Raw genomic sequence first — 21,990 nt, 5'->3', positions numbered from 1 at the left:
CCCTTTGCCAGCTTGGCAGCCCCATCATATAGGGCTTCCTGACTCCATCAAACAAGCCTGTCTGCGGCCATCAGCAGCTTTTATTGAGCTCAGCAGCTGGGGACATGGATGCTGTGGTCACCATGGCAGCCTCTGTCCCTTCCAGTCCCAGAAGGTGCCATTGCTGTTGGTGGAGAGGTTGGCGAGGACTTGCAGGACGCCTTGGGTGCTCTCTTCCAATGTCACTGGTCCCTGTGGAGTCAAGGATACGGGGTGAGCCCTCAGGACATGAGAAAGGACTCTCACTCCTGACAACCTTTTATTGGAAAATTCAATTAATGGTGTATAATTAATAATCCATCAATCCCTCCACACATTGCATCTCTGGTCTCACCAGCACTGGGCACCGCTGTGGGGTGGGGAAGCCCTAAGGTGCTGCTTCCCCTTGTGTTTGTGATGTAGCACTGAGCGTGGGGCTGGGGTGCCCTCTGCTGACACGCAGGCTCTGATGGAAATGGGAAAATAATGCCAGAAATCGGAGGATTTGGGGCGAGAGCTGAGAAGTGTGGCACAGCACCCATGTGAACCAGGCGGGTTCTGTGGGATGCCTCTGGGGATGGGTGGCTGTGGGGAAGGGGTGCCCATAGGAGGAACATCTGTGGGGAAGGGTGTCCTTAGGAAAGGGGTGTTCATGGGGAAGGTTTGCCCATGGGAGGAGCATTAATGGGACGGACTTCCATGGAGAGGGATGTCCATGGGTAGAATGTCCATGGGGAAAGGGATGTCCATGGGGACGGATACCCATGGGAGGGATATCTATGGGTAAGGTTGTCCCTAGGAGGTATGCCACACAGAGTAGTGGGTAGGATGTCCATGGGGAAAGAGATGAATGGCTAGGATGTCCATGGGGAGGGATATCTATGGGTAGGATGTCCATGGGGAGAGATATGAAGGGCTAGGATGTCCATGGGGAGGAATATCTATGGGTAGGATGTCCATGGGGAGAGATATGAAGGGCTAGGATGTCCATGGGGAGGGATATCTATGGGTAGGATGTCCATGGGGAGAGATATGAAGGGCTAGGATGTCCATGGGGAGGGATATCTATGGGTAGGATGTCCATGGGGAGAGATATCTATGGGTAGGATGTCCATGGGGAGAGATATGAAGGGCTAGGATGTCCATGGGGAGGGATATCTATGGGTAGGATGTCCATGGGGAGAGATATCTATGGGTAGGATGTCCATGGGGAGAGATATGAAGGGCTAGGATGTCCATGGGGAGGGATATCTATGGGTAGGATGTCCATGGGGAGAGATATGAAGGGCTAGGATGTCCATGGGGAGAGATATGAAGGGCTAGGACGTCCATGGGGAGGGATATCTATGGGTAGGATGTCTAGGGAGAGACATCAGCAGGAAGAATATCCATGAGTAGAATACCCAAGGGCGCAGATGCCCACTGGGAAGGGATGTCCATGGAAAGGGGACGTATCAGTGGGTAGGATGTCAGTGGGGATGAGATGCCCGTGGAGACATTATCAAACCAAGATGGTGGCGGCCTCCACATCTGCCCCATCACTCACCATCCCGTCTCCTGGTGGCGGTACCACACAGCCAGGATCCACGGACACGCAGAGGATCCCGCTGTCACCATACTCCAGAGCCAGGCACTTGGTGAGCATGTTGAGAGCAGCCTAGGGGGGACGCCACCACCACCAGCACGGAAAGGCACCACTGCGGCCAAAGGTGGGACTCCAAAGAACGTGACCCCCAACCCTCACCCCACACATACCTTGCTGCAGCGGTAGGACACGTCCTGCCTCTCAGCCCACGCCTCCACCACCTCGATGGAGCCCAGGACGCTGGAGATGTTGACGATGGCTGCTCTGCCACAGCTCAACCCCTGCCCACCGTGTGTCTCTGCAGCTTCCTTCAGCAGAGGCATGAACGCCTGCGGGGTACGGGCATCACCACCCCATCCCCATCCTCATCCTTTGGGGTAGGGGTGCACATAGCCCTACCTGGCTGATCTGCAGGGGCCCGATGGTGTTGGTGGCGTAGATGAGGGCCATGTTTTCAGCTGTCTCAGTGGCCAGAGTGCTGCGACGCCTGGCCCCGGCGCTGTTGATCAGGAGGTTGAGGCCAGAACCGCGCAGCTCCTCCTGCACCCTGCCCACCGCAGCCTGGATGCTGCTGGGGTCTGTCGTATCTGTGTGGGAGATGGGGACATGCTGGGGGCTGTGCCGGATGCGGGATGCTTTGAGGTGGCTCCTGATCAGCCATCTGGTCCCAAAGGAAGAGCTGCTCTTGACTGAGTCACACTTTCTGTAGGGTGCACCTACCTAGAGGCAGGATCACGACGCTGGGGTTGCACAAAGCCATCTCATTGAGAGCCTGAAGGGAGAAAAGGAGGCTCATGGAGTGGGGGGCAGCCCCACGCCCGTGCAGCAAGTCGGTGACAACCCAGGGGATGAGCAAAGGGGAGATATTAGGGGTCAGTCCCTGCTGCTCCGCAGCTCCCACTTACAAATCCACCACCTCCAAATCCACCACCTCCAAAACCACCACCTCCAAATCCACCACCTCCAAAACCACCACCTCCAAATCCACCTCCTCTAAAACCACCACCTCCAAATCCACCACCTCCCAAATCCACCACCTCCAAATCCACCACCTTCAAAACCACCACCTCCAAATCCACCACCTCCCAAACCACCACCTCCAAATCCACCACCTCTAAATCCACCACCTCCAAATCCACCACCTCCAAAACCACCACCTCCAAATCCACCACCTCTAAATCCACCACCTCCAAATCCACCACCTCCTAAACCACCACCTCCAAATCCACCACCTCCAAATCCACCATCTCCAAAACCACCACCTCCAAATCCACCACCTCCAAATCCACCGCCTCCAAATCCACCACCTCCCAAACCACCGCCTCCAAATCCACCGCCTCCAAATCCACCGCCTCCAAATCCACCACCTCCAAATCCACCACCTCCAAATCCACCACCTCCAAATCCACCACCTCCAAATCCACCACCTCCAAATCCACCACCTCCCAAATCCACCACCTCCAAAGTCACCATCCCCAAAAATCACCATCTCCAAAGTCACCACCTCCAATACCGTTGTCCCCAGAACTGCTATGGATGTTGCCACCATCACAGCGGTAACCAGAACCCCCCCCCCCCCTCCCAGGACACCAAACTGAAGATTCTCTACACAAAAAGCAACCAAAACCCCAAACCCACATCACCTCCCCTTCCACCTTCCCCTTCCCAACCCCACCCAAGCCCATGTCATAGGGCAGCAGCACTTGCAGATGGTGCCTCTCCTGCCACCCTTTCGTCCCCAACGCGGGGACCCCCCTGTCCTCACCTTCCCATCGGGGTCGGTGCAGGCTGCAAAGAGCTGCTGCGGTGGGCTGGGCAGCTCCAGGAAGCGTTTGAGCAGCTCCAGCCCCATGCCCCCATCGCAGCCCGTCACCAAGACGCTGCGGGCGCTCGGCCCCTCCATGCTGCAATGGCTTGGGCAGGGCAGCCACCTCCACACCATTGGCAAATCAAGCCCGTAATTATCGGGGCGGTGCTGGTGACGATGCCAAAACCCCGGGGTGGGAGCAGAGATGTCACGTTGCATTGGGATCCCAACCCCCCACCGTTCTTCTTGCTGCAACCACCCAGCAACGCTGTTGGGTTCAACCATAGGGGGACCACGACCCTCCAGTCCTCATAGACCACCATGGGCAAGGCTCTTAATTACAGTACAACCTTTATTAATACTGGAATCTTCACAGTGCATTCGTTACTTGTAGCAGTGACTATTGAAATCAAGGGCTGGGTGGGAAACTGGGGGGGGAGGCTGGGGGGGGGGGGGGGGAATTACCACAAAAAAAAAAAAAAAAAAAGAATTAAAAATTGAAGAAAAGAACAAAAAAAGGGGAGTAGGGGGGGAAGTGAAAGAAAGAAACGTGGCCGAGGGAAGGGGGAAGCAGCGGCAGAGGCGGGAGCACAGCGGGGGGGGGGAAATAAATTAAAAAAAAAAATAATTAAAAAAAAAAAAAAAGGAACAAATGAACAACAGCACCAGAAAAGTTACTTCGGTCAAAAGACAATTTTTTTTTTTTCTCTCTTTTTTTTTTTTTTTTTTCTCTTTTTTTTTTCCCCCTCCCCCCCCCCCAAAGGAATTTTTTTGTTCTCTGTACAAAATGCGAAGGAGACCCCCCCCACCCCCCCCCCCACCCGACCCCCTTCCTCCCCCAACCCTCCCCCCCAACCCCAAACATTTGTCACTTGTCATCATCAGTATCTCTGGTCACAATAAGGGGCCGGGGAGGACTACGTTATTCCTATGGTGGGGACGGGCGATGCGACACACAGGTGAGCTATGTACAATGGGGGGGGGGACAGGACGGGCTGTGCTCCCCCCGCTGCCCCGGCCCCAAAATGAGGTGTGCGGGATGGGGACATGGGGACGGCGGGGACACCCCGCTCCTGGCGCTGCTCCTGCCCCGGTCCCGGCCACAGTGGGGATGGACGGGGTCCTGTGCTGGGGGGGGGGGAAGGGAAATGGGATGGGGGGAGAAGGAAGGGAGAGGAAGAGAAAGCAGGAGGGGGAAAGGAGAGGGAAATAGGGGAAGAAATAGGGGGAAAAAAGAGGAAAAGGGAGAAAGAAAAAGAGAAGGAAGAAAAATTGAGGAAGGAAAGAGAAAAAATGAGAAAGCGGAAAAAGAGAAAGAAAAAAGGAGGAAAAAGAGAAAGAGGGAGAAAGAATTGGAGAAAAAGAGTGAAAATGAGAAGGAGGGAGGGAAGGAAGGAGGGAAGGAGGGAAGGAGGGAAGAAAGGAAGGAAGGAAGGAAGGAAGGAAGGAAGGAAGGAAGGAAGGAAGGAAGGAAGGAAGGAAGGAAGGAAGGAAGGAAGGAAGGAAGGAAGGAAGGAAGGAAGGAAGGAAGGAAGGAAGGAAGGAAGGAAGGAAGGAAGGAAAGAAGGAAGGAAGGAAGGAAGGAAAAGAAATGGAGAAAGAAATGAGAAAGAGAAAAAAAGAGAAAAGGAAAAGGAGAAAGAAATGGAGAAAAAGTGAAAATGAGAAAGAGGGAAAAGGGAAGAAGAGAAGGAGAAGAGAAGGAGAAGAGGAGGAGAAGAGGTGGAGAAGAGAAGGAGAAGGAGAAGAGAAGGAGAAGGAGAAGAGAAGGAGAAGAAGGAGAAGAAGGAGAGGAAAAGAAGAAGAGGAGAGGAGAAGAGAAGGGAAAGAGGAAGGAGAGAAAGAGAGCAAGAAGGAAAGAGTAAAATAAGGTGAGGGAGATGACGTAGGGGGTGAGAGGGAGCTCAAGGATGCATAGAGCAGAGAACTTTGAGACAGTGGAGAGGGAGAGATGGAGAGAAAAGAGCCAGAAGAGAATGGAGAGAGCACAGGTAACGAGCGCGAGAAAAGAGTGCACAACTGAATGAACAGAAGAAATCAAAAAAGGGAGGAAGGGGAGCAAAAGAGGAGGAGAAAGAACAACAGAAAGTGATCACGAGCGTGAGGACGCTTGGGGCTGCGCCCGCTGCAGCCAGGGGTCCCCTGCACCCCGGGGCCCCGGCATCGCCCGCCCCGTCGTCCGTCGTCCCCATGTCCCCGCGGGCGTCATCACGATATCCGCGGCGCCGACCTGTCGTTGGTGACGGTCCTGCGCAGGCGCACGCCGCGCCGGATGGCCACCAGCATGTCTTCGGCCGGGGGGTCCATGGCGGGCGCGGGGGGCGGCGCGGGGGTCTCCTCCAACGCGGTGGGAAAGGGGAATTGGCCTTCTCCCAGAGCGTGGGCACCAGCCACCAGCTCGCCGATCTTCTCCACCAAGCTGTGCCGGTTGGCGGCCAACTGCTGGTCCTCCTCTTCGTCGGCGGCCATTGGATGCGCCGCCCCGGCGTACACCGAGATCTCGGCCACGCCGCCGCCCCAGGCAGCGTTGGGGAGGCTCAAGCGTTTGGGCGACGCTTTGGCAAAATCCATTGGGTTGGGTGAGGCATCCTCGGCGTAAAACATGCACTCCTCGCTGCCCACCCGCGCCGGGCCGGCGTAGACGGGTGAATCGGGCACCGTTGGGGTCTTGACGGGGACGATGGGTGGGCGGATGGGGATGGGGCCAGCGTTGGACAGGGTACGGCGGACCGAGGGTTTGGTGGAGGGCGTGCGGCGGATGGTGGCCACCCCAGGGGTGCTGCCGGCCGGCAGGTTGGTGCCGCTGGGCAGCCCGGCGGTGGAGGCGGGCCGCTTGGTCTGGATCATACGGCGGTAGTTCTGGGCGATGTTGCTGTTGCGAGGGATGGTTGAGGATTTGTCGAAGTCGCTCTGAGGGTCGCACTCCACGTCGCCGTTCACCGAGTAGCAGTCGTAGTCAGAACCTGGGGATGATGCGGGGTTAGGCCAAGAAGGTGATGGGAGGCCTGATGAAGATGTCAAGCCCAACTGCAGCCTCAAAACACTGCTGCTGCTGTCACAGCGTGGTCAGTGCCAAACCCAAAGGGCAGCACTGCAGTGCCAGCACAACCCGCCCCAATCAATACCAGCCTAACACCATTACAACCGACCCCAATGACTTGACTGCAGCCAGCCCCGTGCTGACGCCATCACGTGAGCACAAGCAAACCCAACCAACCCCATTGCAAGGAGACCACAGTCAGAGTTGTCACAGCATCACAGAATGGCTTGAGACCACAGAAGAGACCTTAAAGACCACCCAATTCCATATCCATGCCGAGAGCCAGGACATCTCCCATGGACCAGCTGCCCAAAGCCCCTTCCAACCTGGCCCTGAGAACCTCTAGGGATGGGGCACCCGCAGCTTCTCTGGACAGCCTGTGCCAGTGCCTCACCACCCCAACCAGCCCTAGCCATCGCCATCCCATAACTGCAAACTCAACCATCGCAACTTGACCGCAACCAGGCCCAACCATCTCCACCAAAATGTGACTACAAACTCAGCTGTGACTGCCGCAACTGGGCTCAACCATCCCACAACCAAAGCTAAACCCAAGCATCCCCACTGCAATGCAATCACAGCCGCCCCAATCGCTGTCATCACAACACGCTCGCAGCCAACCCAACCCCAAGTGTCTCAGTGGTTCCTCAGCCTCTGACCACGTTACTTTGCACCATCCCAACCACTGGCCATCATCACCACCACTACACCACACCATCACCCCCACACAATGCTCAGTGCAACCTGTTGTTTCCTTTCCTGCGTGCCACGACACTGCACACACTGAGATCCCAACACGCACATCCCAGTTTGCCCAGCACTGGCCCTAAACCCACACCCACAGCCTGATCCTACACCAGCAGTTCTCCATTGTGGCCACCAGCCCACAGCATCCCACTCCAGGCTGTAATCCCAGCAACAATGCAACGCACCCCAATCCTTCAACACAACCAGGGCACCCCGTCCCATGCAGGGCCAGCGGGATTGACACACTCCCACTTGGGAAATGTGAAATGCTTTGCAATGGGAGTGGAATGACTGGATGGGAACAGCGCTGTGGGTATATAAAACATGGAGAAGGCATCAGCTCAGTGCCCACAGGTGTCAACGTTGCCATGGAAAGCTGCCTCCGCCTCCTCCCACCCTCTGTGGGATGCCCTGTTGAGTACCTGGGAAGGGATGGTGTATGGGATGCCCCACTGAGTACCTTGGGAAGGGATGGTGTATGGGATGCCCTGTTGAGTACCTTGGAAGGGATGGTGAATGGGATGCCCCACTGAGTACCTTGGGAAGGGATGGTGTCCTCAGAGCAAGATGGGGTGGTGGTCTGAGTGCTGTAGCCACTGGAGTACTGCAGCGAGTCCCGGCTGCTCTTCTGGTGCTCCAGGCTCAGCCCCCGTGTGAGCACCATGGCCAGGTCGCTGGCGGCAGGGGACACCTCCTCGCCATGCTGTGGGGGCAAGGATTGTCAGCACCCCAAGGGAATCCTCGGGCCTCACCACCCATCCCCACAACCACTACCTTGGCTGCAATGGTGGCCGGTGACATTCGGGGCCTGGGAGCATCCTCGCTGCCCATGGCCGGGTACGCGCCGCTGGCTGAGCCCATCTCGGCTTCCCGCAGGTGCTCCACGCGGTCCTTTCGTCGCTGTAGGGTGCTGACCACGGGCTGGTCATAGGGGCTGGCCTTGGACCAATCCTGCCAACAACAAGGCAACAGTGGGGAAAACGGGGTGTGGGGAATAGGGAGGCGTAAGTCTGGGGACCTTTTGGCATTCGTCCTTCAAGCTGGGGGTGGCACCGGCCTGGGATGCTCTGCCCCATGGGGGAACGCCTCTTGGGGAGGAGAGGAAGAGGAGGATGATGAAGTCTCCACTGCTGTGCTCTGAGAGAGTGAGGACTCACCGAGGTGGGGGAGCTGCACTCGCTGACCGACTGGCACGTCTCTGAGGCCTCTGAGGACGCTGAGCTGGAGGACTTCTGCCATGCCCAACAATCCAGGAACAGCAGAGAGTGCAGGAGGAGAGAACAGAGCCGGTGAGCCGGTGCCATAGAGCTGCACCTCTGGCAACATCAGCACCACCCGGGTCCCTGGAGCATCCTTGGTACCAGGGAGGTTGCAGGGTGAAGGGAAAGCACTTTTCTGGGGATGCTACCAATTGGCTCATTAAAAGGTTGAGGCAATTTGGAAACAGTCTGTTTTCTCGACATGGGGCTGAGAACTGGTGCACTGTGCCCATTCCACAGATGGGGAAACCGAGGCCCAGGAACATCATCCCCTTCCGTGCCCACTGTACCTGGCTGGTGATGTCTGAGGGCATCGGGGAGGGCGGTTTGGAGTAGGCAGCATCCTGGGAGATGAAGCCGGAGTCGTGCGAGGAGACGCTGGAGAGGCGCGTGCCGGCGCTGGCCGGCTGGGCCAGGCTGCGGTAGCGATAGGTGGAGCTGGGTGAGCAGGTCTGAGCCCCCCCGGGCCACGGGAGGCCACCCTTGGCACTGCTGACACTGCTGGGGGGCACGCGGGGCGCGAGGGGCAGCAGGAGGACAAAGGAAGGAAAGGACAGTTTGAGACACAGGTTTGGCACGTGCGTGCGTGGGGACAGAGCAGGCGGTGTGTCCCCATCATCCCACTCGAGGACAAAGCATGGCTGGGGAAACGAGGAACGAGGGTGCCACCCCGGGGATGGGGACAGGGGACATGCTGGTGAGCCCCATGCACCCTACATCTACCCCAAAAGCCAGGGAGGGGGCATGCACTTGGCCACCAACTCATCCCCATCTCCCCAGCACTACTGTCCCATCCCCATCCTTCTCCCTGCCCCAAGACCGGTTCCTCTGTGCTACTGGGGACCCGAGGGCCACCATTTGGCTCCAGGGTGAACGACGCACCTGCACATGCTTGATTTGCGGGAGCTGGAGCTGCTGGGCGACGATGGAGGGGTCTGGTAGGACCAACTGTAGTCGGAGCCCTTCAGGTCCTTGATCACCTGCAGCAAGGAGGGGTTGGAGCCCCCCAGGTGGCACTCACCCCCCATAACCCTGAGTACCCCACGCACTGACCTGCTCGCTGGCAGGGGGCAGCTTGTGGGGCTCGGCGGTGAGCACCACCAGGTCGTCGATGATGCCCTGCAAGTGGGTGATCTCCCCCAGCATGGTGAGCTCCCCGTTCTGCAGCCGGACAAGTGAGACAGCGTCAGCCTCCCAGGTGACGTGGGGACCCCAGCACCCCTGCGGGATCCCAGGACTCACCACCACGGGCTGCAGGAAGGTGATGAAGGTGCAGAAGCGGCCCCGCTCCTCGATGAGCGCCTTGCGCACCGCCTGCTTCTCCGTCTCCTCCAGCAGCAGGTACATGTCATTGACGTCCTGCAGCGCGTTGTCCAGCTGGGGCTGCAGGTCCCCTTTCCCTGCGGGGGATGAGGTGACATCAGCCCCATATCCCCATGGATGAGCCCCTACTGAGCTGCGGACGGATGGGGTACCGTCCCCACGGATGGGGATGTCACCGAGGGGCCGTGAGCTGAGCTAGGCTAAAAGCAGGGCTGGACGGATGGACGGACGGACAGACGGACAGACAGACAGACGGGACAGCCCTCAGCAAAGGGGGAAACCTGGGGATGGGGGAGGGTTTGGCTTCACCCAGTCCCAAGGGGAGACACAGATAAGGAAGCAGAGTGGGGCCGGAGCGGGGGCAGCGCTTCACTTACCCAGCAGCTCTGCGGGAAGGATGTGGAGGGGAGGAAAAGAGAAGGAGACAGAGAGAGAACGTGTGAAACGACAGCCAAGGTCCCCCCGCACCCCCACCCCAAACCCTCACCCAGCTGACCCTTACGAGCCTTCTTCTGCAGCTTGAGTGTGTCAGAGGATTTCTTCTTGATCTCGTGGCGGGCTCGCTTGTACTCTGTGGGTACAGGGCACTGTGATGGGGTGGGACCCAAGCATCCCTCCTGGCATAGATCTGTCCTGTCCAGTCCCATCCAATCCCATCTTGTCATGTCTCATTCTATTCCACCCCATTACATCCATTCTATTCCACTCCACCCTCTCCCACCCCATTTCATTCCATTTAATCCTATCCCATCCCATCTCGTCATGTCCCATTCCATTCCACCTTGTCCCACGCCCTCCCATCACATCCCATTCCATTCTATTCCATCCCATCTTGTCCCATTCCTTCTCATCACATCCCATTCAATTCCATTTCATTCCTTCCCATCCCATTTCATCCCAGCCCATCATGTCTTATTCCCTTCCATCCTATCTCATGCCATCATGTCCCAATCCATTTAATTCCATTCTATTCCATCCTATCCCATGCCATTACTTCCCATTCCATTCCATCCTATGCAACCCCCTCCCATCACGTCCCATTCCATTCCATTCCATTCCATTCCATCCTATCATATCCCATTCCATTCTATTCTATTCCATCCCATCCCTCCCGTCCCATCCCTTCCCATCCCATCCTATCCTATCCTATCCTATCCTATCCTATCCTATCCTATCCTATCCTATCCTATCCTATCCTATCCTATCCTATCCTATCCTATCCTATCCCATCCTATCCTATCCTATCCCATCCCATTCCATCATTCCATTTCATTCCATCCTATCCCATCCCATCACTTCCTATTCCATTCCAACTTATACCATTCCCTCCCATCCCATCCCACTCCATTCCATTCTATCCTATCCTATTCCATTCTACTCCATTCCATCCCATCCCATCCTGCCACATCCCATTTCATCCCATCCCTTCCCAGCACGCCATCCCATCATGTCCTACCCCATTCTATTCCAACCCATCCCATCCTGTTCCATTCTATCCCATCCCAACTCATCCACCCCTCTTGTCTCATCCCATGCCACTCCACGCCATCCCAACCTTTTGCGTGGTCCTTGTCCAACTGGTTGGCAGTTTTCTTCCAGTCCTCAATTCTGTCCTGCAGAGGGTTGATCAGGCTCTCCATCAGGGCACTGGGATGGGGGGAAACAAGAAAAAAAGATGGAGTGGGGGGCTGGGGAGGGAGGGGAGCGGGGCGAGGGCTGAGCCCGGCCTCCTCACATCCCCGCTGCCGTCACCTACTTGGTGAACTGCCGGAGCTTGGCCTCGATGCTGCGGTGCCGCATGCACATACGGGTCAGCGCGGAGCCGATGTCCCTCGTGGCCCCTTGGGGGAGAAAGGGACCCCGCTGAGCGCAGGGATGGGGACGGTCGCGTTTGGGCACCGGGACGGCGGTGGGCGGCGTTTTCCCAGGCCAAACCCGCCAGATGAATGGCCGGCCGGCCCCTCGATCGTTAACTCTGCTCTGCGAACTCGCCCGTTTGTCCCCCCGGGCTGATGGGTGGGACGCGTTCACTCTGAAGCCTAAGGACGGCCACGCGGTGGCACTGCTGCAAACCCCGGTGGCCATCAGCGATCCCGTCCCGCAGGCCGGGCAGTCTCTGCCCCAAAAGCCCCAAGCGTTGACCCCCGGGCAGCCAGGGATTCCACATCGCCCCCAGCACAGCCCTCAGCCCCCACACGCAGGGCATCCCTTAATCCTCCTCCTCCCAGCTCTCCTCCTGCCCCTAATCCGATTCCACACCCCCACAGGCAGGGACATCTCCAGCCCCACATCCTCAGCCACCAGTGGGGCATTACAGCCTTCATCCCACCGCAGCGGGGTTGCCCCAAACTTTGTCCCCTGCCCAGAGCCGGGTGTCTCCCTGCCATCCCCCAGTGCTCTAATCCCCCCCAGTGCAGTGGGCCACTGGGTTTGGAGACAAATCTGCTTGTGGCTCAAGCTGCCTTCCTCCTCCTCCTCCTCCACCTCCACCTCCTCCTCCCGCACGGCTCCAGATGGCCCTGGATGCCGCCAGTCTGCAAAACAGCCCCGGACCATCTGCTTGGCACAACCAAGCGGTGACACGCAGAGCCTGCACAGGGACACAGTGCTCGGAGGGACCCCACATCTCGCAGGGAGGGGAGATGTGCAATTTGTCACACTGGGAGACGCTCCACAGCACAGGGGACATCCTATCCGGGGACATCCCGCAGGGGGACCCTACCTCGAGTGTTGGTGGCCATGTCAGCCACTTTCTGGAAGGCATCCAGGAAGGCGACCGCAGCCAGCACCGTGGTCCTGCAGGGAGAGGGACATGGAGCTCAGTGCTGCTGTCACCCCGTGGGTATGGGGACGCCGCCAGCAGGGTGCCGGTGGCACCATCCAGACCACTCACCTGAGCTGGGAGTGCAGCTTGGTGGCCTTCGAGTTGAAGTCCTCCCAGATGGGGTAGGAGCTCTGCAAGAGGGGAAGGCAGTGGTCAGACCCTGAGCCTCTGGCAGAGCCCCCACGCTGCCCCCGTGGGGTGGCATCTCTGATGGCTCTGAGCACGGCCCCTGCCCTCCACCACCCTCATCCTTCCTGGTTTGCCCCGTTCCAGTCTCAGTGATGCCTTCATCTCAGGGGTGGAGGAAGCAGAAGGGACAGGGACAGGTCGCCGGTGCTGGGGAAGCATCCCAGTGCCATCCCAGCAAAACCAGTCCCGGCGTCCTCTCGGTGAGGCCATCCCTGTGCCACTGTCACGAGGAGGAGCCGTCCCAGTGAGGTCTCATATTGGTCCCAGTAAGGCCATCCCAGTGCCATCCCAGCAAGGCTAATCCTGGTGCCATCACACGTCGAGCCCATCCCAGTGCCACCATCCAGAGAAGCCAGTCCTAATGTCCTCCTGGTGAGGTCAATCCTGGTGCCACCTCGGTGAGGTCATCCCAGCGCCACGCAGCAAGTCCTGGTGCCAGCCCAATGTCACCACCCCGGCGAGGCCGTTCTGATGCCACCATCTCGGTGAGGCTTGTCCCAGTGCCACCATCCAGGCAAAGCCATCCCACTGTCCTGGTGAGGGCACCACCCGATGGAGGCGTTGGGGCTTGCAAAGACCCTGGAGATGAGCCTTGGTGGCACCTCTGTCTCATTTGGGGACAGCTGGTGTGGGTGGGGAGCAGGGCTGATCCAGCAGTGCTTTGGAGGCTACAAAAGTCCCATGTCCATAAGGAAGCCATCCGTGGAGAGTGTTGCTCGGCGTGTGACATCTCTCTGCTTCTGGTAGGCCCACGGGGACAGCCATCATGGCTGGGGACCACGTCCCCATGCCCACCTCCATGCCCCGTCCACCGGGCACATCCCCATCCCTCGGTGACACCAGGACAGGGGTGAGGACGATGGAGACAAGGGCAACACTGGGGACAAGGACACGCCAAGGTCACCTGGGGACGTTGCACAGCAGGGGGAAGGCATTGGGAAGAAACCCAGAGACCATCACGAGGCTCCTCTGTCCTCCTCCCTGAAGCCACCAACCAGTGCCAAAAAGCCACTGATGTCCCCGCTGCCACCAAGATGAGATCCTTTGGCCTTGGCCCCACGTGGGAGCATCGCTGTGTTCAAATGCTGGCTGCAATTACCCATCCTGTGGCCACCGGGACCCCACGTGGTGACAACACTGGGGACAGAGATGCAGCACCCATAGGGCCCTATGTTGCCTGGTGCGAGCAGAGCTGTTGTCGTAGCACGTTGTCTTTTTTCCTCCCTTTTTTTCAGCCTTTTCCACCAAAAGGAAAAACGATCACCCATCCTAGGAATGAATCCGGCTCGCTGTCACGGCGAGGAGCTCCCGGCCCCATAGAGTTGTGGTCCCTGCTGTCACCAGCACGGGGATGGTGGCTGCAGGCTGGTTAAGCCCATGGGCAGAACGGGGATACTGAGGCACAGGGCGATCCATGCTCAGAGCTCAGGCTGAGCCAGGGACTCCAAACCCCCTTCTGCCCCATAAGGATCACCCCATCACCCTTGCAATAATAATAATAATGAGATTTCCTCCCTCGGGAGCTCTCTCCCACCACCCCCCTCCCCAGACACCACCGGCCCCCGAAGGGTTAATCCCTTTCTCAGGGAAGCTTTTATTTATTTATTTATCTTTTTTATCCCCCTCCCCTGTTCTGGCAATGACAGCATTGTCTGGCCGGGCTGCAGTGAGGAGCCGAGCAGAGGAAGAAGAGGAGGAGGAGGAGGAAGACGAGGACGAGGAGGACGAGGCTCTGCCTCCGGGAGCTGCAGCCCAACGCGGGGGCACCGCCGGACCCGCTAAGCTCAGCACTTGGAAGAGCCCCCATTCCCTCCCCCCCCCCCCCTCCGATGCAGCGTGCGGCCAAAAATCGTTGAAAAAAACAGAAAAAAATTATAGAAAAATAAACCTTCTCCCCCCTCCCCCCCCACCTCATCCCTCCCCCACACGCCCAGCAGTAAAACGGGATGGGGGAACCTGAGGGGGGGGGGCTGAATCTTTGCGCTCCCCTCGGTGCGGTGAACGCCGTAGGGGGCTGGGGGCTCCGGTAAGCGATCCGGGGCTGATGTCGGGGTCCGGGTGCCCGGTATGGGGCTCCGGTAACAGATCAGGGGCTGATGTCGGGATCAGCGTTCCCGGTTCGGAGCTCCAGGTGCCCGATTTAGAGCTACGTTAACCCGGTTTGGGGCTCCGAGTGCCGATATGGAGCTCCGGTACCGATCCAAGGCTGATGTCGGGGCTCCGAGCGCTAGGTTTGGAGCTCCGGTACCGATCTGGGGCCGATGACGGGGCTCCGGTGCCCGGTTCGGAGCTTTGGGGCTCCGGGTGCCCGGTATGAAGCTCCGGTAAGCGATCCGGGGCTGATATCGGAGCTCCGCTTCTCGGTTTAGAGCTCCGATAATCCGGTCCGGGGCTCCGGTCCCGATCCGGTGTTGATGTTTGGGCTCAGGCGGCCACCCGGTGCCGGATCCCGGCTCCCGGTTCTCTCCCCGTGCCCGCCGCCCCCCGGTGAGGACGGGAAACGCTGCCCGGCGACAGTCGGGTTCGGAGTGGGGGGTTGGGGAGGGGGGGACCCTACCTTCATGTCGTTAATGATGGCCTGGAAGAGCCCACCGAGGGCTCCGCACTCCTTCTCCGCCGTCTCCATCGCTGCGGCAGCCCCGGGGCGGGCGGCGCCGCCGGGGGAGGCCTCGTCGGGGCCAGGCTCAGCGGCGGGGGGCGGCGGGGGGGTCGGGGCGGCGCGGAGGGGCCGGGAAAGGCATCGCCTCCGAGGGCACCCGCCGGGCTCAGCGGGCCCCGACGGCGGAGGAACGGAGAGGAACGGATGGGAGAACGGAGAGCGGAGCTCGGAGCCCGGGGCGGCGGCGAAGCGGGGCGGAGAGGGGCGGGATCTGCAGCGGCACATGCGCTGCCCGGGGTCTGGGGGAGGGAGGGGAGGGTGGGTGGGTTTGGGGATGCTGAGGTTTCGGGAGGGAGGGAGGAGGGGGAGAAGAGAGGAGGGTGGCAGACGGAGCACCCGAGGGATGCGGGGGGTTTTGGGGCAGCGAGTGGGTTGGTTGAGTTGGGAATGCGTTTCCGAGGGATGCTAGGGGGTGCAGGTACGGGGGAGACGTGGGGGTGTCCCAAGGGCAGTGCATTGGGGTTTGGAGCAGCCCTGTAAAGCAGCTTCAGGGGTGCAGTATCCTCTGGGGGCAAGGATGGGGGGAGATGGGGATGGTGATGCTTAGGGGGTACCAAGGATTGGGGGTGCAGGAGGTTGCACCCTGAGCTGCTGGGGGGGCTGGGGATGCAGCTCTTGGGGGTTCAGTGCTGGGCCTCATAGAGATGCTTGGGGGATGCCAAGGATGGGGGTACATGGGGTTGCTCTGGGATGCTCTAAGGGCAGTGCTGCACTGCATGGGGACCCCAGGAAGCAACTGTGGGATCGCTGGGGGTGGAGCACTGGGATCCAAAGGGATGCTGAGGACGGGAGGCGCAGGGGCACACAGCTACCTACTCTGGGGTAACACCACGGGAACCCAAGGGGTGCTTCGGGGGATGCTGGGGGGACTCTTGGGGCTCTGTGGGACAGTCCTCAATCCAAGCTGAGATCTGGGGGGTCTCCCGAGCTGCAACTCGGTCACAGCACGCAGCCAACAAGATCCTACTGCCACAAAGCCACCACCCCAATGTCCCAGTGGCACCGCACTGCTCCTCCGGCCAGCACTGGGCAAGAACCGTCCACAAGCAAACTATTAGGGCTGGAATTTCTCCCTGTAAAGCCGTCCCTTTGGGGGTGGTGGTGGCAGGTGACACACGGCAGCGTCCCAATGTTCCCTCTGCACCCCAAGCAGTGGCAGAGGGCTGGAAGAACCCAGCTGCCCCATCCTGGAGGGGACGGCTTTTAAAGTTAACCCGCCATGACCGGGTTTGGAAAGCCCTTTCCCGGGAATGCCAGGAATGTCGTGATCCCATCCAAAGCAGCTCGGAGCGGGGCTGCCTGGGGAACCCGCTGCCAGAGCCATAAACAGGCTAGGGGCCATAAAAACCCTCTGCATTCCTCCAGCCCCCTCCCCGGGATCAGGTGAGGGCCCGAAATGCTCTGGGAGAGGGACGGGAATGCAGATTAGACCCCGAAAACGCAGCCGCCCACTGCATGGTCCCTGGATGCTGGCTTCACCCTGGTTGTTTTGGGGCCAGGAAAATGCCTGTCACTGCGCTGCGGTTCCATGAGCGCGGCTGGGAAGAATTCCGGCTGCTTTTTCCCACTTGGGGTGGAGAAACGCTGGAAGGGGTCCAGCCTAAGGGCCAGCGTGGCAGGGCCGCAGCAGGGACCCCATATGCAGCCTGGGGAGGATTCTGGCTTCTGGGCCTGGATGGGTCTGGTTGGGAACCCCAGCACTACAAGGATGGAGCAGCCCGGGGAAGGCACAGCAAGGCTGCTCTGCATCGTTCTTTTTATTTGATGGCAGGGAGCTTAGGATAGGAACAAAGAAGGGATGCGTGGAGCGAGGGCTCTCCTCCGCCCGGCACTGGGATGAGGCTGAGCCTCTGGCTAAGAAAGAGGGGCTCGGGGTGCCGGGATGCTGCCCCGCTCCCTTCCCAGTGGGGAGGACCCACTTTGCTCCCTCCTTCCCTTCCCCATGCGTTTCTTCCCCTCCGGTCCCGCTGGCAGGAGGCCGGGCACTCAGCTGACGGTCACGGGGAAGGCATTAGCGAAGCAAAGTCTGCTCACCCTATTGCAAGAGAAGACACCGTGCCTTCCCTGCTCCCTCTCCTCCCGCAGCTTCCAAGCACGACGCCGGGCACAGCCTGGGGTCCCCCACACTGACACAGAGGGGGAAAACCCCCACACCCTCTGCCCTAAAAGCACCAGCGTTTCCGCTGTCCCCAGGCCCTGGTCCGTGTTCCCTTGTCCCCGTGCTCAGAGCACGACGCGTCGCTCCGGCTGCTCTGCCCGCCCCGCTCGCTGGTGCCGCACTTCCAGGTGTTTGCTCTGGACCTTGTCAAAGTGCTGCAGCAGCTCCGTGTAGTCGATGGTGGAGGATGCCGGCCTGCGGGAGCTTGCGCTCGTCCTGCTGCCGTCCCTGCGGGGAGAGAAGGGATGTGGGCATCCAACACACGGTGCTGAGCCAACGGGCGCAGCCTCTAAGAGAGGTGGTTCCCTCCTGCAGAGGCAGGAGATGCAGTTCCAGAGGGCTGGGTGTTGGCGAAAAGGTTTTCCTTCAGAAGAGCAGTGAGGCAGTGGCACAGCTGCCCGAGGATGGGGGAGAGTCACTGTGCCTTGGGATGTCCCAGAGCCGTGGGGATGTGGTCAGTGGGCACGGTGGGGGTGGGCTGGGGTCGAACTTGGGTTGTCTGAGGGGTCTCTTCCAACCTTAGTGACTCTATGATGAGCAGGGGAAGGATGGGATAAAGAAGAGGACACACACATCCGGAACCCCAGGATGCAAGAGCCCCGTCTTGCCTCTCTTTGGTTTTAGGAGAAAGAAACCCGAATTCTCTGATGTTTCGGTGGGGCGGGGGGACAAGGGGCGTCCCCACCACACTCAGCTGCCCCGGGCTCACCGTTATGAAAGCAGCCTCCGGTGTTTGGAGGAATGTAGGTCAGCGTTAATCAGATGCTCGAGCTGGCTGACAGCTCGGATCGCTCTGAAAACCCGGCTGCTGCGGGAGGAGAGGGAGGGGGGATCACGGCGGGGGGGCCAACACACGGCCCCCTCCCTGCCCCACCAATTAGGAGCAGGGCGGTGGGCACCAGCTCCAGCCCTGCAGCGGTAGGGATAAAAGCCAGCCCGGGGGATGAGCTGACAGCAGAGCAGTGGAGCTGGTGGGGGTCGAATTCATAAAGCCGTGCAGCTCAGGAGCGCTCCTTTTTTCCGGAGGTTTCATCGCGGCGAGCGCACGGCCCTGCTTGTTAGCCAGGGCTGGATGGCCAAAGCCCAGCAGTGGAGCCCCAGTGTGCCAAAAGGAGAGGGATGGGGGGTGGAAATCCCGATCCTGCAGCACAGGGGGGGCACAGGGGGCCGTCTCCATCACCATCACCGCAGAGCTGCCCCTGGGCAGCACAGCCATCCCTGCTGGCGAGGCGTCACAGCGCCTTTGGGTGCCCGGACGAAGGGGGGACGCATTGGGAGCTGCCTCCTCGCTCCGTCGTCCTCCGTGGCTCTGCCTGTTTCCATAGCGACCCCACAAAGTGAAATTTTCCATCCCCGATGCCAAATGCCTGCGGATGAGGCGCAGCCCTCCCAGGGTTACCAAATATAGACAAAAAAACCCCAAGCGAGAGCCGCCGGGCGCATCCCCGCCGCACTTACGCGCTCTGCATGAGCTCGGGGTTGGGGACGCACTGCAGGCGGTGGGACAGCAGCTGGAAGGCACTGCTCTGGGGCAGCAGCATCAGCAGCCCGTAGAGTGCCTTGATCAGGTAGGGGTTGTTCTTCACGTCCAGCAGCTGCAGGCGCAGGTCTGCAAAAGGAGAGGAAGGGGATGGTGAAGCACTCTGCTCCCAGCTTCCACTGTTCCTGGTTCCTCCCAACCTGCCGGCATGGCTGCAATTTCGAGGGGTGTTGCACCAGCGATCCCGTTGCAGTAACTCCTCCATGTGTCCCCGAGAGCACCTCTGAGGTCCCAGCATCCCTCCCCAATGGCACCTCCCAGCCCAACGCTCTGCTCCCTGGGCACTGCCAGCCCAGCCAGCGAGGCAGGAGCCAGCAGGGCTGCCACCTGGCAACACGTGGGCTTGTCACTCCCTGCACCCTTTGGGATCGTGCAGTGAGATCAAAGAATACCCCAAGTTGGAAGGGACCCGTAAGGACCATCAAGTCCAGCTCCTGATGTAGGTGACCCCAGCCAACATCATGGGCCTGACCCTCACCTCACCTCCCATCTGCTGCCACCATTCTGATGTCTTCCCATGCCCATGTGTCCCCAACCCCACCATCGAGAGGTTAAGATGAGCAGGTGGGGAACCCTCAAGGAACAACTCAGAGCTATGCATACCCACCAACACACACGGATGTCTCACATGGGAGGAAATGAGGTGTGGACCTTGGGGACCAGTGTCCCTGGATTGTGACAGGTCCATGCCATGTGCCCCAATCCCCCCCAATCACTCTGTAGGGCCACTTGCTCTGATAACCCACATTGAGCAGCTCTAGCTGAGGGCTGAGCAGCGAGAAGTCCGATAACTTCTGCTCTATTTCCTCACGCAGCGCTGCTGGGAAGCATGGGGAGGGGATGGAGGGGCTGGCAGAGCGAGCGCCCCGTGCACGGCACAAACCCGAGAGGAAGGAAGGGGCCGAGCCTTACATGTGAATATGGGGCACTCGATGAGCTGCACCAGTTTATCCACCTCGGTGAGGAAGTCCACTGTGACCTCCAGGTCCCCACTGAGCGTGGCTGTTAAGGATGCAGCACAGCAGTGGGTGGCCCAGCAGCAGAGTGATGTGTGGGGCAGAGGGGTCCCAAATCACAGAATGGTTTGAGTTGGAAGGGACCCTAAAGGCCGTCTGCTCGCAGTCCCTGCACTGAGCAGGGACACCCACAGCTCCATCAGCGCTCACAGCCCCGTGCCCTGACCTTGGCTGTGTGCAGGGATGGGGCAGCACCAGCTCTGTGTGCAGCCTGTGCCTCAGCGCCCTGAGTGTAAAGAATTTCTTCCTTGGCTCCAGCCTAAATCTCATTTTAGTTTGAAACCATTTCCCCTTGTCCCATCACAACAGGCCCTGATAACCAGTCTGTTCCCTGTCTTCTTACAGCCCCTTTAAATACTATGAAAGGATAGGAATGTCTGCCTCCTGCACTGTGCCTTGCCACGTGCAGACCCAGTGTGTGCTGGGTCTCACTGTGACTCCACTAGTGGAGTCCCTAACCCTGGAAGTACCCAGGGGATGTGCACTGTGGCACAATGGGATGTGGTTTGGGGACAGGACTCAGGAAGCCAGACTGATGGTTGGAACTGATCCTGAAGGTCTTTTCCAACTTAGACGATTCCACGACTCAACCTGTGCCGTGTTTACAGGAGGTAAAGTCCTTGAGTTGTGCCAGAGCAGGTTCAGGGTGGATGTTAGGAACAACAGCTGCTCCAAAAGAGCAGTGAGGCAGTGGCACAGCTACCCAGGGAGAGGGAAGAGTCCCCATCCCTGGGGGTGTCTGAGAACTGTGGGGATGTGGCACTGAGGAACGTGGGCAGTGGGAATGGTGGGGGTGGGCTGGGGTTGGATTTGGGGTCTTTGGACTCGGGTCTTTCCCAGCCTTAATGATTCTGTGATTCTACATTCCACCAGAATGCCTGCAGAGCAAGGACAGGTTGTGGGCTCAGGGAAGGCCCCGCAGTGCCCCGTGCAGAGCCAACAGAGCTGCAGCCCAGCCAGTGGGGCAGGAGCCAGGATTTTGGGGAAGGGAGGCGGCTTGGACTGCACCTCTCCTTCCTGCGGCGTGTTTGCAATGAGCCAAGCAGCAGCTCCAAGGAGCTGCCACCCCCATGAGGGACGCATGGCTGGGACATCGGTGTTTGGCCTCCTGTAGCAAATGGAGGTGAGCTGGCAGCACTGCTGACCCCTGGGATGCTCTGGGCTTGGCTTTCTCTGGGTTCTGCAGCTGGAAAAGGAGAAGGAAAGAAACCATCTGCTCCGCTCGTGTCACTGGACATCAGTCCTGGAGGCCACAGCCTTGTCTTCCTGGGAGGAAGGAGGTGTGGGAGCCTCCCCTGCTCTAAGGCAGATCAGGGTCAGCACTCAGCCACCACTGCCTTCCTCTTCTCACTCCACAACAAAAAAAAAGGGAAAGGGAGGTGGCAGGCACCGAGCAAACCGCCCTGTGCTGTCACCACGCTGCCACGTGGCTGGCACGGGGATACAGCCCCTGGTGAGGTGAGGGTCCCCAGCTGCTGCTCTGAGCCCCCCAGATACCCCAGCCAGCAAAAGCCCAAAGGATACAACTTCTGGATGAGGTCGTAGGCGTGCTTGTAGTTCTGGGTGAGGAAGCAGAGGGACACGGTGGTCACTGGGTTGTGGCACCAGGAGCGGTACAGGCAGCAGAAGAGGTTGCGGCTCTCCTGGGGAAGGAGGAAACCACGGTGGAATGGGGGTGATGAAATGCAACGGGGACATGGCACAGAGCACCCCATGCTCCCAGCACCCACTGCACACCCAGCCCTGCGAGTGCTGGTCCCAGCTCCGCCACAACACAAAGGGATATTTCCCCACCGCCCAGCACCAGTGCTGCTCAGAGCCCTTG

General features: G+C 59.4%; 3 protein-coding genes across 11 annotated transcripts in view; all 3 read right to left on the bottom strand.

Moving 5' to 3' along the window:
• Positions 1 to 94: 94 nt before the first annotated feature.
• LOC128081758 (C-factor-like) lies at positions 95 to 3,572 on the bottom strand. The gene is made up of 6 exons (XM_052685334.1): positions 3,369 to 3,572; positions 2,324 to 2,375; positions 2,003 to 2,190; positions 1,774 to 1,932; positions 1,565 to 1,675; positions 95 to 231 (listed from the first exon to the last, which is right to left on the bottom strand). The coding sequence occupies exons 1-6, from the start codon at positions 3,543 to 3,545 to the stop codon at positions 118 to 120; spliced, it is 801 nt and encodes a 266-aa protein (XP_052541294.1). The 5' UTR covers positions 3,546 to 3,572; the 3' UTR covers positions 95 to 117.
• A 1,929-nt stretch (positions 3,573 to 5,501) lies between these two features.
• On the bottom strand, positions 5,502 to 15,652 carry MTSS2 (MTSS I-BAR domain containing 2). 9 transcript variants are annotated; one of them, XM_052685263.1, is made up of 15 exons: positions 15,350 to 15,649; positions 12,673 to 12,734; positions 12,502 to 12,575; positions 11,536 to 11,620; positions 11,335 to 11,426; positions 10,276 to 10,350; positions 10,157 to 10,165; positions 9,699 to 9,856; positions 9,510 to 9,617; positions 9,339 to 9,436; positions 8,747 to 8,957; positions 8,355 to 8,429; positions 7,972 to 8,148; positions 7,735 to 7,900; positions 5,502 to 6,373 (listed from the first exon to the last, which is right to left on the bottom strand). In XM_052685263.1, the coding sequence occupies exons 1-15, from the start codon at positions 15,416 to 15,418 to the stop codon at positions 5,619 to 5,621; spliced, it is 2,214 nt and encodes a 737-aa protein (XP_052541223.1). In that variant the 5' UTR covers positions 15,419 to 15,649; the 3' UTR covers positions 5,502 to 5,618. The 9 variants fall into 9 exon arrangements, with proteins under 9 accessions (XP_052541223.1, XP_052541222.1, XP_052541224.1 ...); XM_052685262.1 differs by lacking the exon at positions 10,157 to 10,165 and having other exon boundaries at positions 10,267 to 10,350; XM_052685264.1 differs by lacking the exon at positions 10,157 to 10,165 and having other exon boundaries at positions 8,747 to 8,954; positions 10,267 to 10,350.
• A 1,538-nt stretch (positions 15,653 to 17,190) lies between these two features.
• The window catches only part of VAC14 (VAC14 component of PIKFYVE complex), a 52,471-nt gene continuing 47,671 nt past the window's right edge, over positions 17,191 to 21,990 (bottom strand). The window contains exons 16-19 of the mRNA XM_052685402.1: positions 21,690 to 21,808; positions 20,062 to 20,141; positions 19,068 to 19,218; positions 17,191 to 17,837 (exon numbers count right to left, since the gene is read on the bottom strand). Of these exons, the coding sequence (XP_052541362.1) occupies positions 17,675 to 17,837; positions 19,068 to 19,218; positions 20,062 to 20,141; positions 21,690 to 21,808 (513 nt within the window). The 3' untranslated portion in view covers positions 17,191 to 17,674. The remainder of the gene's footprint in view (positions 17,838 to 19,067; positions 19,219 to 20,061; positions 20,142 to 21,689; positions 21,809 to 21,990) is intronic.

The sequence above is a fragment of the Tympanuchus pallidicinctus genome, unplaced genomic scaffold (genome assembly GCF_026119805.1).
Source record: "Tympanuchus pallidicinctus isolate F22 unplaced genomic scaffold, pur_lepc_1.0 scaffold22, whole genome shotgun sequence".
NCBI lineage: Eukaryota > Metazoa > Chordata > Aves > Galliformes > Phasianidae > Tympanuchus > Tympanuchus pallidicinctus.
Note: the sequence above shows the minus strand (reverse complement) of the source record. Positions and strands in the feature narration are given on the sequence as shown.

Excerpts from the sequence above, each read along its gene's own strand:
- MTSS2 (XM_052685262.1), bottom strand. The coding sequence starts at position 15,418 with ATGGAGACGGCGGAGAAGGAGTGCGGAGCCCTCGGTGGGCTCTTCCAG. Across the intron at positions 9,618-9,698 it reads CCTTCCTGCAGCCCGTGGTG|AACGGGGAGCTCACCATGCT; the intron begins GTGAGTCCTGGG and ends GTCCGGCTGCAG. Across the intron at positions 6,374-7,734 it reads GGACACCATCCCTTCCCAAG|GTTCTGACTACGACTGCTAC; the intron begins GTACTCAGTGGG and ends CATCATCCCCAG.
- LOC128081758 (XM_052685334.1), bottom strand. The coding sequence starts at position 3,545 with ATGGTGTGGAGGTGGCTGCCCTGCCCAAGCCATTGCAGCATGGAGGGG. Across the intron at positions 2,191-2,323 it reads CGTCGTGATCCTGCCTCTAG|ATACGACAGACCCCAGCAGC; the intron begins GTAGGTGCACCC and ends TCTCCCACACAG. Across the intron at positions 232-1,564 it reads CGCCACCAGGAGACGGGATG|GGACCAGTGACATTGGAAGA; the intron begins GTGAGTGATGGG and ends TTGACTCCACAG.